At 42.4% G+C, this 16,946-nt stretch overlaps 2 protein-coding genes across 3 annotated transcripts in view; one reads left to right on the forward strand and one right to left on the reverse strand.

The window, feature by feature from the left end:
* Positions 1-12,289, reverse strand: part of MYL5 (myosin light chain 5) — a 24,505-nt gene extending 12,216 nt beyond the window's left edge. The window contains exons 1-4 of the mRNA XM_044681799.1: positions 12,126-12,289; positions 11,370-11,541; positions 2,739-2,846; positions 2,126-2,201 (exon numbers count right to left, since the gene is read on the reverse strand). Of these exons, the coding sequence (XP_044537734.1) occupies positions 2,126-2,201; positions 2,739-2,846; positions 11,370-11,541; positions 12,126-12,289 (520 nt within the window). The remainder of the gene's footprint in view (positions 1-2,125; positions 2,202-2,738; positions 2,847-11,369; positions 11,542-12,125) is intronic.
* ATP5ME (ATP synthase membrane subunit e) lies at positions 12,282-16,946 on the forward strand. Of its 2 annotated transcripts, none has more exons than XM_044680854.1 (4): positions 12,282-12,491; positions 12,718-12,772; positions 16,151-16,249; positions 16,861-16,946. In XM_044680854.1, exons 1-4 carry the CDS (start codon positions 12,288-12,290, stop codon positions 16,884-16,886), a joined length of 384 nt encoding a protein of 127 aa, XP_044536789.1. In that variant the 5' UTR covers positions 12,282-12,287; the 3' UTR covers positions 16,887-16,946. The 2 variants fall into 2 exon arrangements, with proteins under 2 accessions (XP_044536789.1, XP_044536790.1); XM_044680855.1 differs by having other exon boundaries at positions 16,867-16,946.

Genomic DNA, 16,946 nt, shown 5'->3' on the forward strand with positions numbered 1-16,946 from the left:
TCTCCTACCTCCAGATTATTGAATCATAATGATAAGAATAATTAGTAAGAATAGTGTGACATAGTATATAGTATGCTGGGCATGGAGCCAGGATGCCTGGGTTCAAATCCCACTCTGACACTTACTAGTTGTGTAATCTTGGGCAGTCATCAATTGTATAAGATCATAAATTTCTCTTTGGAAGTGACTTAGGTGCCATCTCGTCTAATCTCCTCATTTTACTGATGAGAAAATGGAGGCTGAAAGATATTAAATGACTTGCCCAGGACTATATATCTAGCTATTAAGTGTCAGAGACAAGCTTTGAGCCCACATTTCCTAACTCTCAAGTCCAGTGCTCTATCTCTTAGGCCATCTGCCTTCCTAACTTAATTTCTACATACCCAGACCTCACATCCTAAATCACAAAGACTGACAGGATAGGCTACCTCCAGTCTCTGTGGAAGTGATTGCTCCATCGGTGCATTATCTTGGGCAGATAGGCAATGAGCAGAGACCAGAAGTGAACAGGCAGAACAGAACTGGAGAGAGTACATTTGGGAAATGGCAAAGGGCTTTTAATGACCCCCCAGCTCCTCCCTGACACAAAAGCCTGTCTTTTAAACACCATGATTCTCCCAGTGAGGAATCCCAGTTGTTGTGAATCATGGAATGCCACACTGAGGGAAGAATCCAACCTGCTGGGGTCCCAAAGGATGATGAAAAACTCCATGGTGGGGGTGAATTATCACTGATGACTTATATAGGAATAGTGGTGTAAAAAATGTCATCAAAGAAATTTATGTCCACAAATGGAGGTGGGCTGGTCATGCAGTCAGAGTAATGGCTAGCAGATGGACAGCTAGGGTGCTCTAATGGTATTCACAGAATGTTAAAAGACCTCAAGGAAGGCCTTGGGACTGGATCCTGGCAGATTTATGAGAGAAGAAGGCAGGAATTACACAGGATGAGAAGATGAATGATTGAGCTCTAGGCCAGCAGAGTACTCCCATCAATGAGATAATGGGCCCATTGATGTAGGAAGGTACAATAATGAGGAGAATCATCATAAATATAACAACACACCCTGATTTGGTGCTTTAATCTTACAAAAAGCAGAATCACATCACTGGATCCTCACTTCAGTTATGTGACAGAAGTAGGGCAAGGAAGATTACTTCCATTTTGCAGAGGAGAAAACTAAAGTCCAGGAAGAACTTTTGTCTCTCCCCACTTCTGTCCACTGCCTATTCAACTGCCAAAGTGATTTCCAGTGTTGTTTGTTTGTTGTTGTTGCTTGTTTGTTTTAAAGATTAGGTCTCCTTTCTCACCCAGGCTAGAAATGTGGCAGCAACTTGTAGGTCTGATCCAAAAGTGAACCAATGTGGAAGCTCCAACCTGGGCTGGTTTGTGCCCCCTTAGACAGCTGAGTGGCTGTTCCTTTAATACCTTCTTGGGCTCTGTTCCAGTAACTATGCTCTGCCCACTTCACCCTTCTCTCTCTCTCATATTGTGGAGCTTAGAATTAGACATGGAGGTTTTCATCTGACTGACCAAAGAAAGCCTCCATGCCATCTTCCATCTTATGATGCCTGCCCTTGGCAGCATTCTCCTGGGACACTTCCAGCTCATTTCCCATGGGGACTCCCACTTTTTCACCTTGTGCCCAAACCCTGGGCTTTCTCCCTTGGACTGCTCACCCTGCCTGGGACCTTAGTGAGCTCTACTTGCAGGCTTTAGCCAAACTTGACCAGAATTCATCCCTTGCCTCCACTGCAATTCTTCCCATTTGTCCCCACAACCTTCATCATCCATAAACCTAAGAATAAGTGTTGGTTCCAAAACACATAGCTTGTGCTATGTTAGGATTCCATCACTTCATCTTAACAGAGAAAGAACAGAAAGGCCTTGATTCAGAAGACCTATTACAGCCCTTGGTTACCCCATCTCTAAATTTCTGTCCAGCCCTCATTGGAGGGTTGAGGTGATGGATGGGAAAGGGCTGTGTAACTGTAGAGTGCTATGACATGAGGGATTATTAATATTATTAATTTTATGACATCATGATAACCAAGTGTTCTTGAAAATCATTCATATGATTTTTAAAAAGCAGTTTAGCATGGATTTTCCTTCTGAGAATACACACCTAGAGAGGCGTAGGTATCTTTCAAGTCCTCTTTGTCGATAAATCCATCCCTATTCTGATCCATGAGTGTGAATGCCTACAAACAAACCAGGTCAGTCAGGGATGAGGAGAGTGGAAGGGAAAGGGGAGAGATAGTCCCTTGCTGGGTCTCAGGATAGGCATCTACTATTAATGCCCCTTTGCTGACTTAGTCCTTATGCTCATGTTCACAGAGAGGGACTACAATGTATTTTTCTATTAAGAATACTGTATATTTGGCCTCAGACACTTCCTGGCAAGTCACTGAACCCTCATCGTCTAGCTTTTCTGCCTTGGAACCAATATATAATATTGATTCCAAGATGGAAGGTAAGGGTTTAAAAAAACAAAATAGAATACTATATAGACCCAGGTATTACCCTAGTCCCTTCCTGTCACTCTAAATCAATCTCAAATAGGAAAATCAGGATTGACACAGATGATAACCTAAGGGGAATCTGCTTTTTCACTTTACAAAATGATCTCCAGATTTATAGAGAGGATTTTCCTGAAAGGAGACATTCTTAGGAGCACTTATTGGGGGAGGTTGGGGTGAGGAGAGGGACAGCAGAGGGAAAATGGGATGGAGACTTACTTCTTTAAATTCCTGAATCTGTGTCTGTTCAAAATTGGAAAAGACATTGGATGAAGCCCTCTGAGCACGAAGAGCACCGCCTTCCTTCTTCTTGGTCTTCCTGCTGGCCTAAAATAGAAGCAAATAGTTTAGAGGTGGCCAAAGGGTCCCTGAAGGGCATTGAGGATACCTTCCCCTAGAGCAGGGGTCGGCAACCTTTTTGGCTGTGAGAGCCCAAAACGCCACTTTTTTAAAATGTAATTTCATGAGAGCCGTACAGTGCTCACAGTGCTGCTCCTGTAACAGTGCCTGGAAAAAAATGACTTTATGGCTCCTGCAGAAAGAGCCACACGTTGCCAACCCCTGCCCTAGAGGCTGGAAACCTAGGGAATAGCACCATCACCAATTCTCCTTTCCTTCCCTCCAATCCAAAAAGAAAAGGCATTCTAAGGCTCATTAACTCAAACTAATTAGTCTTTCCATACCTAGAATTCTATTCCCTCTAAACTCTTTTCAAGACCTCATGCCAGGAGTTCTCTCTTTCTTCCCACACACCTTTGATGTCTCCCTAATCACTGGTTCCTTCCCTTCTGCCTACAAACATTCTTCCCAATCATGAAACAGTATTTCTTTGACCCTTCTAACCCACATAGAAGGAGGATGGGTCATACTCTAAAGTCCACAGATTTCAGGAGGGTTTCTGAATTTATTAAAAAAAAATACATTTGGATAGCTGTGTTGCAGTACAACTAGTTTCTTTTGTAATCCTATGAATTTTTTATGAATTTAAAAAATACTATTCTGAGATGAGATCCTTGGACTCCACCAGGCTGCCAAAGAGAATTACAACATAAAAATGGTGAAGAACCCCAGACACAGGGCTATAGTCCCATAATTTTCTTCCTTTTCATCGATAAACTCATTAAAAAAGTTAGCTATGGACAGTCTCCACTACTTAACTCCCTACTTTTTTCTTAATCCCTTGAATTTGAGTTTCCATTCCACTCCTCTACTGACACTGCATTATTTAAGGCCATCAGTGGCCCAATTACCTGACTAAAGGGTTTTTTTAGTCTCTTCCCTCTCTTCAGATTCCCTGACACTGGATACTGCTGTCTCTTCATGGATTCTCTTTTCTTTTTCTGGTTGAGAGTCACTATATTCTTTTTGAATCATCTGAAATTCTTCTCTGTTTCCTCTTGTGGCTCCTCACCACCTTTCCAAGCCCTTAAAGTCGATATTTCTTGGGGGCAACTAGATAGCTCAGTGGATAGAGTCAGACCTGGAGTTGGGGAAACAAGTTAAAATCTGGCCTTCCTAGCTGGACAAGCAACTTAACACCCATTGCCTAGCTCTTATTGCTCTTCTGCCTTGGAATTGATAATTTAGTATCGATTCTAAGACAGAAGAAAAGGTTTATTTTTTTAAAAGATGATATTCCTTGAGGTTGTATCCTTGACCTTCTTCCCTATCTATACTCTGTCCCTTGGCAATCTTATTCCTTTCTACAGTTTTAATTCTCCTTCTTGTCCCTTCAGATAATTGCCAGATCTTTATCCCCAGTCCTGAGCTCCAGATCTGTAAACACAAATATATAGAAGATACCTCTAATTAGATATTCTACCAGTCTCTTAAAAGCAACACGGACAGTATAGAGCTAATTATCTTTTCCTCCAAACATTCTCCTCCTTTTGACTTCACTATTTTAGTCTGTAGGGCCCCTATTCACTGTCACCCTGTTTCTAACCTTGAATATCTTCAATTATTCCCTCTCTCTCACTTATCCTATCTGACATCAACAAGTCCTTTCAATTTTGCCACTGATGATCACAGTATTCCTATTGCCACCCCCTACTTACAGACCCTCATTATTCTGTCTGGACCATTGTAATAGCCTTAAAAAAAAAAAAACTTCACTGAGGCAACTAGCTACCCTGTAATAGCTTCTTTTTGTTTTTGTTTTTTTCCCCTCTAAACCATTGCCTTCCATCTTAGAATCAATACTGTATTCTGATTCTAAGACAAAAGAGTGATAAGAGCTAGGCATTGAGAGTTAAGGGACTTATCCAGGGTCACAAAGCTAGGAAATGTCTGAGACCAGATTTGAAACCAGGACCTCTCTAGGCCTGGCTCTCAACCCACCAAGCCATTTAGCTAGGTTCTTTTTGACCTTATCTTTCCTTCCTCCAGACTCCAGCCACAATAATCTTTCTTATTCCTTGAGATGGTCATGATTATTCAGTGGCTCCCTATTATATGAGCAAATGGCCAAACTCGTCTACCTTGAATGTCCCCCACTACTAGCAGTCATCTTACCTTTTTAGCCTTGTGTAATACTACTTGCCTTCATGAATTCTGGGTGAAACTGGACAACTCCCCCTACCTTTCCCCTCCAAAAAAAAAAATCCCACTCACTCCACAGCTTATATTCTTCTGCCTCTATGATTTCACTTGGGCGTTTGATGTGACTGAAATGTCTTCATTTTCTTTATCTATTGAATTTCTACAACACCCCGTCTTTAAAGACCATCTCAAAGGTTACATCCTCCAAAGGACCTTCCTTGATTCCAGGGTCAGCGGTGACCCAGACCAGAGCTGGCTGGTATCGAGTATTGGCCTACTCAAGCTTTCCTTTTCTACAGAAGCTAACCAGGAGAAGCAGAAGGTATGGTCACATTCCACATCTGGTGGTAACCAAGGGACACCCCAAGGCTATCCTTGGGCCCTCGGGTCCTGGGAGACTTACCATTTCTCTGGGTTAAGACTCTCCCTCTGGTACAGTTCTTGTTCTTACTCTCCTGCCCTCCTGCAGGCCTCCTCTGTTGTCTGACAAGGGGGCACCATGGGTCTTAAGTTCCTGGTAGTCAGTCCCTCAGGACAGCTCAGGCTTCAGCTTCGACTCCACTCCCTACATGGGCAGGCCTGAGATACTCAGAGACCCCAGGGACTGAACAACTGTTGTGTGGGTTTAGTGGGGGCTGGTAGAAGGGTGTGATCCAAGCAGGAAAACCTGGCAAGGGTACATATTTGAGCATAGAGAACTCATGGTGAGGCATTCTTAGAAGGGGGAGAGGCAGAAGTTGAGGTCTAAGGGCTGAGAGATCTGGGGGAAAAGGTTACATCTGGGCGGAGAGAAGGATTTAGGAAGGGAAGGGGATCCTGAGCAGGGAGATGGTAGGATGGGGTTGTCTCAGGGTAAAGAAACCTGGAGGTAAGAGATCTGAGCCTACAGAGAACTCTAAACTGGGTATGTTATGTCAGAAAGAAGTAGAGGGACTATCAGAGCAAGACCGGAGCTTCGGGAAAGAGACTTTAAGGAAGGATGATTGAGGAGATCTGGCATTTCAGGAGGGAGAAATCAAGGAATAAGGGAGTCTGATTGGGATATCTGAGGTTATGAGGGACTCTAAACTGACTGTCCTGTTTAGGGCAGGAAGAGTTTTAGGGCACAGAGACTTAGACACTGTCTCTGTGTATTGAAATGTGTGTTAATTCTCCTGTCTTTCCCTCCTTCTACTTCCAAACATGGAAAAACAACATAAAATGCAAATAATGGAGTTTTAAGAGTTAGGGGACAAACATTTTAGAACAACAGGGGTTCTTAACTGTTTTTACAACATGAACTTCTTTGGCGGTCTGCTATAGCCAATGGACTCCTTTAAAGAATAATGCTTTTAACTTAACTCAATGCAGAAGGAAACTAGTTCTATTGAAATAGTTATTGTAATATTTTTTAAAATAATAAACCATGCTGCCCCCCCATTAAAATATCCTAGTTTAGAGTTAGAAGAAAGGGGCAAGACAATGTTTTCTTCTATCTGGCCATCATACTGGTCTTGTGTCTCTTCCCTCTTCTGGTCCCCAGTGGAATCAGGTCACAATGACCTCTGTGATCCCATTGTTTGGGGACATTCACTTTGTAAGAATTTCACTCATGACTTTGGGTCTTTGTGTTTTTCCCTTCTTTCTGTCCCCTGTCTTCATCTCCTGCCTTCCCTGGCAATTATAAAGAGTCAAAGCCCTTAGAGAAACCAAAGGACCTTGCTACCTCCCTTAGCAACTGTGACTCACTGGAGGCACAACTGTCTCTGTTAAGTTGCCTCAGAGGGTCAGGGATGACAGTTGTGGGGGGAGATTTCTCTGACAGGTTCAGGAAGAATCTGAGGACTAGCTCTAAAGATAGCACTTGGTATGAGAAGCTGGGTCCAGAGGGATGATCAGGACACAGGGGGGAGGGCTGCTGACTGAGCAGCGAGAAGGAAACCAATAGACAGCTCCCAGAACCTTATGCCAGGCTTTGGGAAAAAGGAAAGTAGAGTTAAGTGCAATGTCCCTACCCTGCCACTCCCTCCTCCTGCCCTGCCCTATTTTATCTTTAGTAAAAGTGCCTTGGGAATATCATGGTCATGTTTGGCCACGTCAGGAATATCAGAGCAGATGAAACAGGCAGGAGAAAGAGATATGTCTCTACCTCCCATTCCCCAGAGATCTGTGGGGTATCGATTCTGTTTTATATATAATCTGAAGATTGTCCCTTCCCCTAGATTATTCTGATGCAGGGGCTGATGACCTGCCTGCTTTATTTAACATTTGTCTGGAGAATAGCTGTAAATCTGTATGAAATGTGCCTTCTTTAGTTTCACAAGGTGGTTGTTGTCCCACTGACTCATTAGTCCAAATATTGAATTTGAAAAGTCAATAGAGGAATGAACAGAGATCCCTGAGTAGGCAAGAAGAGATGAAATCATGGGCCCAAGTGGAAGGATCAGATTTGGTTAGAAGGAAGGCAAGGCAAGGTGTGGTGGCTGATACCTGTCATCCTACTGCTAGGGAGGTTGAGGATTTTTTGAGTTTTGGAATTTTAAGCTGTGGTGATCCTCTGCTAAATGAGGGTCAAACTGCCCCAGGTCAAGCAACTTACAACAATGACCAAAACAGAAATATGTTTTACATGATAAAACATGTCAAACCCAGATCAAATTGCTTACCTTCTCCAAGAGGGGAGAGAGAGGGGAGGGAGACAATCTGGATCATATAATTTCAGAAAATATATGTTGAAAATTGTTTTTATGTGTAATTGGGAAAAGAAAATGCTTTTTAAAAAAAGAAAAAAAAATGGAGCAAGTTAAAGCTTTTGTGCCAATTGGTTGTGGGTCTGGGCCCTAAGTAATCAGACCAGCAAAATAAAGGCAACTTAATATTTTTTTAAAACTCGAAAAAAAATGTGTGTGTGTGAGCTACTAAATCCTTTGAGTCTGAAGCAAAAGAGCAGAGGATGGATAAAAGCAGATTTCAAAGTGTAGAGAAGACAAGGAAGAGCTCACATGGAATATTTCTCAGTTAAGCAGAAGATGAGATCATTTTCTGAGGTAGAATTCAGAAATTGAGGATATAAAAAGACTAGAACAGTCCTTCTGGGAGTTAAAGTATATAAACAGGCTGTCCCCAAAGGAAGTAATCTACATTACTAATGGCCAAATGGGGGAAAAATTTTCCAAATCACTATTAATTAAAGACAAATTAAAATAACTTTGAGGTTCCATCTCATAAGTATCAAACTGGTAATGACAAAAACAGGAAAATGTTTGATGTTGGAGGGTCTGTAGGAAAACAAGCATTAAGGCACTGTGAATAGAGTTATCAATTGGTCCAGACATTCTAGAAAGGAATTTAGAACTATATCCCAAAAATCAGTGAATTGCATACCTTTCAACCACTAATAATAACTAGCATTTATACATCACTTAAAGTTTACAAAAGCTTTCTAAATATCTTATTTTATCCTCAGGAAAACCCAGAGAGGTAGGTACTATTATTACCCATATTTTACAGATGAAAATTTGGAGAGGTTAAGTGATTTGTCCAGGGTCCCACAGCTAGTTAGTATCTGAAACTAGATTTGAACTCTGGTCTTCCTGACTCCAGGTTCAATGCTTTATCCACCAGGCTTATACTCCAAAAGAACAAAATAAAAGGATCCACGTGTACAAAAATATTTGTAGCAGCTCTCTTTGTCATAATGAATTAGAAGGTAAATGGGTGCCCCTCAATTTGGAAGTGGTTGGACAAATGACGGGATATGAATATAATAGAATATTCTTATGCCATATGAAAATGATGAAAGAGATGGTTTCATATAAGCCTGAAAAGATTTGTATGAACACATGTAGAGTGAAGTGGAGCAAAACCAGAACAATGTAGACAATAATAACAACCTTGTAAAGACAACATCTGGTCACACAGTGGATAGAGCACTAGGCATGGGATCAGGAAGAACTGAGTTCAAATATAGTCTTAGGCATTTACCAGCTGTGTGACCCTAGGCAAGTCACTTAATACTGCTTGCCTCAGTTTCCTCACCCGTAAAATGAGCTGGAGAAGAAAATAAATTATTCCAGTATCTCTGCCAAGAAAATGCTAGATGGGGTCACAAAGAGTTGGACACTGAACATCTTTGGAAAACTGATTGATGAATACAATGACCAATCACTCTTCCAATGGATCATTGAAGAAGCCTGCCACCCACTTTCTGATAGAGAGGGGATGGACTTAATATGCATCATGAGACATATTTTTGGATCTGATGAAAGTAGGAATTTGTTTTGCTTGACCTTGACCATGCCCATTTATTATAAGGGTGGTTTTTTTTTTGAGAGAGAAGTAGGAAGCATATTAATAAAAAAATTAAAAATTATAAAAGCTCTCTGGGGAGTATGATAAAGAGGAAACAATAGCAAATATTTTATCAAATGCAAATAATTATGTGCATGGTGCTATATATTAGGTCACTGGAGATGCAAAGGCAAATGAAACAGATTCTGATCTCAAAGAGCTTACATTCTGCTGCGGCCAGAGTGGGCCTCATATAGATTGTGTATAAAGATAAGTAAATACTTAAAGAATAACAAAACCTAAGAACTAAAAGATAGTGTTAGAGAGCGTCTATCTCATCTAGTCAGTGCCTGAACAAAAATCCCTTCTACAATGTTCCTAAGTTATCTTCTAGTTTTTCTATGAAGATCTCAGTGAGGGAGAATTCACTATTTACCCACAGCAGCCTATTTATTATATTTTTGGATAGCTGTTTGGTAGTTTTTCCATACAAGAAGCTAAAATTTGTCTCTCTCCACATTGGCTCTCTTTGTTTCTCTCCTCTGGAGCCAAGAGGAACAAGCCTAATTCCTATTCTACATGATAATCCTTCAGATAATGGAAGATAGTTAACCAATTTCCCCTCAAAGTCTTCTTTTCCAGGTTATTATCCAAGTTTCATTTTCTTTCTTTCTTTTTTTTTTTAAATCCTTACCTTCTGTCTTAGAATTAATACTAAGTATCAGTTCCAAGGCAAGAGAGTGGTAAGGGCTAGGCAATAGGGGTTAAGTGACTTACCCAGGGTCATACAGCTAGGAAGTGTCTGAGGCCACATTTGAACCCAAGAATTCCTATCTCCAGGCTTGGCTTTCAATCAATCCACTGAGCTACCTGGCTGCCCCTAACCCAGTTCTTTCAATTGTTCCTCATAAAATCTCCTGGTTACCCATCTTTGGATACTCTACAGCTTGTCAATGACCTTTATAAAATGTGGCACAGAGAACTAAGAACAATATCACAAGTGTGGTCTGATTGGAAGGGAACAATGAGATAATTATTTCAATTATTCTATTTTTTGTTCAGTTTTTCAGTCATGTCCTTATTCTATACACTCTCTTAATTCAGCCTAGCATTGAATTAATTTATTGGTTGTTAAATCACACTGTTGACTCATACTGAGCTTATGGTCCACTGTAACACTCATCTCTTTGAATCAAGTTGTCTAATCATACCTCCCTCATCCTACAACTATTGTTATTGTTGTTGAGTCTTGACTCTTCATGGCCCCATTTGGGGTTTTCTTGGCAAAGATACTGGAGTGGTTTGCCATTTTCTTCTCCAGTTCATTTTATAGATGCGGAATGTAGACAAACAAGTTAAGTGACTTGCTCAGGGTCACACAACTAGTATTTTGAACTCAGGAAGATATCTTCCTGACTACAAGCCTGGCACTCTATCCACTGTGCCACCTAGCTGCCCCTCCTTTGACTATAAAGTCAATTAAATTTATCTCTATCAAATTTGACCTTCCTGCTGCTCCAACTTGTCAAATATTTTTGGATCTTAAATCTAGCATCCAGAATGTTAACTAGCTATCCTTTCCAGCTTTGTGTGATCTGAAAAATGTGAAGAAAAAACCCCATATTATTTATTCCTTTACCCAAAGATCTCTAGCACAGATCCCTAGGGCACTACACTGGAGACTTCCTTCTAAACTGGCAAGGAACCATTCAGTGTTATTCTTCGGATTCAATCATTTCACTATGTCTGAAATTGGCTGATTTTACTATCATCCCAGCAAATGATAACTAAACACCTCCATCAGTAAAAGGATTTTGAACCCACCCCTCAATTCATATATAAATGTACACATATGTTTGTTTATAAATTATATTCAGGCACCAATAATTACTAAGGGTTATAAAATATGCAAATAGAAATTTTTAAAAGATGAGATAAAATTGAATTCCTTTTTGATTTGATTTGATAGTTACCAGGGAGCCAATAAATTGTATTGCAAAAGCAGGTATGTGTTTTAATTTAGCAGCAAAAACAGCGCACAATTGTGTGAAGGATGGATTGGAGAGAGGAGGATCTTGAGACAAGGAGACCGATTAGGAGGCTATTTCCATAGCCCAGATTAGAACAGGTGAGGGTCTTAGCTGGGGTGGTGGTGGGTGTAAGAGTACAGGGAAGGGCACAGTTGTCAATGATGGTGTAGACGTAGGTCAGGCTTAGGAGAGGAGATCGAGGGCTTGCAGAGAGAAGACCAGGGGCAAGACAGGTGGAAAGAAAACCTCACAAGCAGCTCTCAGCAGGTAGGGTGGGTTCCACTCATATCTTTTAGAGGCAGACCCTTCTCTCCCCACTCCCATTCGTCTTTTGTTTTGTTTTGTTTTGTTTTAAACCCTCACCTTCCGTCTTAGAATCAATACTGTGTATTGATTCCAAGGCAAAGAGAGCTAAAGCCTAGGCAGTGGGGGTTAAGTGACTTGCCCAGGGTCACACAGCTAGGAAGTGTCTGAGGCCAGATTTGAGCCCAGGACCTCCCACTTCCATTCTGAAGACCACCGACGGAGTCCACATCTCTTCACCTTTACCGCAAAAACCCCCAACAGATTCTCTGTCAAATGCTTTGTTAGGATCTACGTTGTCGGATAGCCTCGTCCAAAAAGAAAACGAGGCCCGTGCTAACTCTGGCCGATCACTGCTTCCTTTTCGAGATGCTCATTGACCATCCTTTCTGGGTGGGGATGGGCTCTCGCCATTGGCGGTCCTCAAGTATAAACGAGCGATCGTAGCCCAGCAGAGGGACACCGAGCATAGGGAGCGGCTCTTTGGACAGAGGACTGGACTAGGTGTGACTCCAGGGGACCGCGGACGCAGCCCGGCCGCAGGAGCTCCGCCCTCACAAAGCTCCGCCCCAGGGCCAGCCTCGGAGAGGCAACCGGCTCCACAACGAGGCGCGTGCGTGAGGGCATGCTCCTACCCACGGCGCTCGCCTCCCCGACCCCGCCCTCCGGCTCAGGCTCGCACACTTCTGCGTCCTCGTTCCCGTTTCTTCAACCACACCCCTTCCGTCCTTTCTCCTCCAGCTCGGCCCGGCGACTGCTCCTTTTACTTCCGGGTCGAGGGTCAACCAGAAAAATGGTGCAGCCCGTGAAGGTCTCCCCGCTCATCAAGGTGAATCTCCACCTTGGCTTCACCCCAGGTCTTTGGTAGGGAGGGAGTAGGGCAGAGACGAGGAGGAGGCCTGAGAAAGTAGGACCCAGCCCAACATCTCCCCACTTCCTGCCCTTGCTGCCCTGCTTCGATCCCCGGGTGTCCCGGCCCCGAGGGGGGAAGGGAAGGCTGTTTGTAAGGTGCACTTTTGTGTCCCACTGACCCCCTGCCTTTGTGTCTTCTGCAGTTGACGCGATATTCGTTCCTGGTCTTGGGCATGGTCTATGGAGCGAAGCGCTATGGTGAGTGACCTCTGACTCCGGGCGCCCCAAATCCCTGCCCCTTGATCCCAGGTACACCCCCAAAACCTTGTCTCCTCGGGCATGGTGAGTGACCCCTACCCTGGGGCATCCCAAATCCCTGCCCTTCAATTCCAGGTGCACCCCCCAAAACTCTGCTCCCCTCATGCAATGGTGAGTGACCTCTAACCCAAGGCACCCCAAATTCCTGCTCCTCGGTTCCAAAAAATGTACCATCAGACATGCATGATGAGTAACCCCTGGTCCCCATTGAGGAGTGAGGTCCAGGGGGTCTGGACCAGCAGGGACTAGTTTGGCAAGTCAGGTTTTCCATCTCTTCCTATTTTATGGGAAGCCCGGAGTAGGGATAAAGGCCACATACATCGAGGCAGAGGCAGGATTTGAACCCAAGTGATATCACCACTGCTACACCAATTTTCTTCATCTTTAAAATGAGAAGAATAATCCCTGCCCTTAATATCCTTTTTCATAGAATTGGTCACAGCACTCTTCAGATATCTTTAGTGGCTCCCTATTAGCTGTGCAAAGGATTCCTTTGCTTTGAATGACCCCACAGTTTGGAGGTCACTTTATCTTTTTACCGGGCTTGTTACAACTTGATTTCATGAATTCTGTGATAGGAAATCTGCTTTGGAAATGGACAAGCCTTATGCAGGTGGGAAGGCAGTTTGTTATTATAGGAAAACCCTACTAGGGTCACTGTCAGGTAGACTTTAGTGTCTGCCTGTGAAAGAATTTCAAGAGGTGTTCACTTAATTTTATGCCTGTTTGTTGATGGCAGCGGGGAGGAGATGCTCAAAATCAAATTTCTAAGAGAAGGACAGCAGACAGGGAGGAACATATCTGGGTATAAAATTCTATATATTTGACTACAGCTGCTTATAAACCATTACAGTCGTTGCTGTAATTACTTTCTCTCTCTCTCTCTCTCTCTCTCTCTCTCTCTCTCTCTCTCCCTCTCTCTCTCTCTCTCTCTCTCTCTCTCTCTCTTTCTCTCTCTCTTAAACCCTTTCCTTCCGTCTTGGAGTCAATACTGTGTATGGGCTCCAAGGCAGAAGAGTGGTAAGGGTAGGCAATGGGGGTCAAGTGACTTGCCCAGAGTCACACAGCTGGGAAGTGTCTGAGGCCAGATTTGAACCCAGGACCTCCCGTTTCTAGGCCCGGCTCTCAATCCACTGAGCTACCCAGCTGTCCCCCTTTTTTTCTCTTTTAAAAAAAAATTTCTTACCTTCTGTCTTAGAATCTATCAGTTCCAAGGCAGAAGAGCAGAAAGAGCTAGGCAGTTGAGGTTAAGTGATTTGCCCAGGGTCATGTAGTTAGGAAGTGTCAGAGGTCAAATTAAAAACCAGGTCCACCAGACCATGGGCTTGGTGCTCTATTCACAGTGCTAGCTGCCCTTGTAATGACTTCACGAAGCTGTACCTATCACCCAAACTTCGCTCTTGATTTCACTTATCCTTCTAGACTGGGTAGGAAAAGAGAGGGTAAGATATGGGGGTGGGTGGGTTATAGCAAATCCTAACCTGGTCCTTTTTTTTTTAAGTTTTAATTTGTGGGGAAGGTATAGAACATGATAGGCCATTTTGGACAGACATTTCTATTTTCACTTGTTTCATAATTAGGATTATATGAGAGTCATAAGGGACCTATTGAAGACTCAGTCCAACATTCTTTTTAAGGTTGGGGAGATTAAGGCCCAGAAACATAATTCAATTTGCCCAAAGTCACCAATAATTAGAATTAGAATTGGAAACCAGATCTTCTGACTTCCAATTCTTCCCCTTGAATATTGTTTTTTTTTGTACAATTGAAGTCATTCACCAATTTGAAAACTTGCAAAATGAATGATCAGTTTTTTTTCTTAAGAATAAGAAAAGATGAGAGGATAGCCTTAAGATAGAGAATACCAAAGCAGGTGAACTGCAGGAGATGCTACTAGTCTTGCCTCACATTCATCTGTACCTATCGTCTAGTCTAGAGCCATGATTTTGATATCTGATATTTGTGTGTTTGTATGTTATATATGTACCCACACAAATTAAGAAAAATATGTATATACATATGTGTGTTGTTTGTGTATGTATGTAATGTTTCTTCCCCTTCTGTTCTGCCCTATATAGCCTATCCTGTAATTCTTTGAAAGTTCGGGAGGACAGGCTTCTTGGGGTCTTGCAGGCATTTACTTTCTTTGTTCCCAGGAGTTAGGCCAAGAGACAGGATATAGGAAAAATCTGTATTTTCTACATCTATTGATTTTAAGAAATAAGGACCTTTTAGAAGTTTTAAAGCCTGTAGAGAAGTAACTCCAGCATAAGTACCAGTTACAAATATGACCTCCATGTGGGATTTATTCCTTCAGGAGCTCATGATTTTGGCTTATGTGCAAATGTGCAGCAACCAGAGAGTCAAAGGAGCCTTTCCTAAAAGTGTTGCTGTCAAAGCCAGGCAGGCTCTGGCTGATGGGTTCCCAAAATGATGGTGCCTGAGCTAGTGAGTATTCATTTCTGATAGTGAAGGATAGGCATTAATAGGCACCTAGGTTCCTCATTATGTTCTCTACAGATACCCAGGATTTTTGCCAGTAAAATGACTTTGTTTACAATCTGGTCGTCTGCCTTTCTCCCAAAGATTAACCAGACAGAGGGAAATGGGAAGGCTTTTGACCAGGCTCTTACTCTTCCAGACTTGTATACCTGGCAGGTTTTGGATGCATTTAAAGGAGCTGGCCAGTGTGTGTGATTTTTCTCTTCTCCCTCTGAAAAGTAGAATGGAAAAAGAGTACTTTAAATTATAGTTTAAAAATTAGGTATTTTTTTCTGGATGGGTTAGGACCATTAACTAAGTATCATTTCAAAATGATATCCAAAGCCTTAGGTTTAGAAATGATCTTAGAAGTAATCTAGGCCAGACCTCATGTTGTTGTGAAGGAAGGCTGAGAAGCTATGACTTGCCTCTGTTCACACAGGTAGTAAGTAGTAATGATGATAATGACTAGCATTTATTTAGCACTTTATGGTCTGCAAACCTTTGCATGTATTATCTTGTTTCTCACAACAACCCAATGAAGGGAGGTGCTATTGTTATCCTAACTTTACAGATGGGGAAACCTGGGTCTGAGAGTTTAAAAGAGATTTGTGGGAGTCAAGAGTTTTGGGGGGAGGATTTGAACTCTGGTCTTCCTGACTTTGAGTCAGCAAAGTTGACTTCCTTTGTTGAGTCCAACAGTAACTCCTGAGCCAAGGAGCAGAGGCCAGATTTGGACTCTTAGGCTCTGTGAGGGCACAGCCAGTGCTCTTCTCAATATAATATTTCTGCCTAATGAATGAAGTAGCTGAAGGAATCTTTTTTTTTTTTAAACAGCTTACCTAAAGCCTCGTGCAGAAGCAGAGCGGAAGCTGGCAGCAGAGAAGAAAAAGAAGGAGGAGGAAATAAGGAAGATTCAGCAGAGACTGGAAGAAGGTGCTAAAGCAACTCCCTTGGTTTTCTAGTTGGAGAGAATTCCCTACCTCCCTTTGCATAAGAGGAATGGCCAAGAGCCAGGGAAGTGGGGTGGATCTTGCTTCCTTCTTAGGGAGTAGGCAGAGTGGTGACCCCTGTGACTGTTGGCCCTGGGTGGGGAGAAGAAAGAGAGGGCCTGTCCCTGCCCCGGAAGGTCTGCAGTAGTTTCCATAAATGGCCTCAGATCCTTGGAGAGGACTTGGTTCCTTGGGATCTCACTGACTGGTGTTTTTGCTGAGGGTTTGCCTGTAATAACCCTAATTTTTCCCTTTAGTTCAAAGGATAATATGAAATTAATGAATCCTTGAAGGGTTTCACTAAAAAAGCATGGCCAGGGATGTCAAGGGATTGCGAGAGTTTCTACAATCCTTACTGTTCTAATGAAATCAGAGTATTTGGAATTGCTTTATAAAGAAAGCAGTTGACAGAAAATAGATGAGCCCTGTTCCTGAATTTGATTTAAAAAGTAGAGAGTAGGCAGCCTGATATATAAAGGTTTTTTTAAAAAAATACATCATTGCTGTGGTTTTGTTTTTATAGGATAATAACTTGTCCTTTTTTCTCCATTCTAGCCCGAGGTGACTCCATATTGAAATAAAAGATTTGGCTGTATTTTCTTCTGCAAGAGTTGTGCTATAATAAAGCTGTCTATGATGTA

Source organism: Gracilinanus agilis, chromosome 6 (genome assembly GCF_016433145.1).
Source record: "Gracilinanus agilis isolate LMUSP501 chromosome 6, AgileGrace, whole genome shotgun sequence".
In the NCBI taxonomy this organism is placed as follows: Eukaryota; Metazoa; Chordata; class Mammalia; order Didelphimorphia; family Didelphidae; genus Gracilinanus; species Gracilinanus agilis.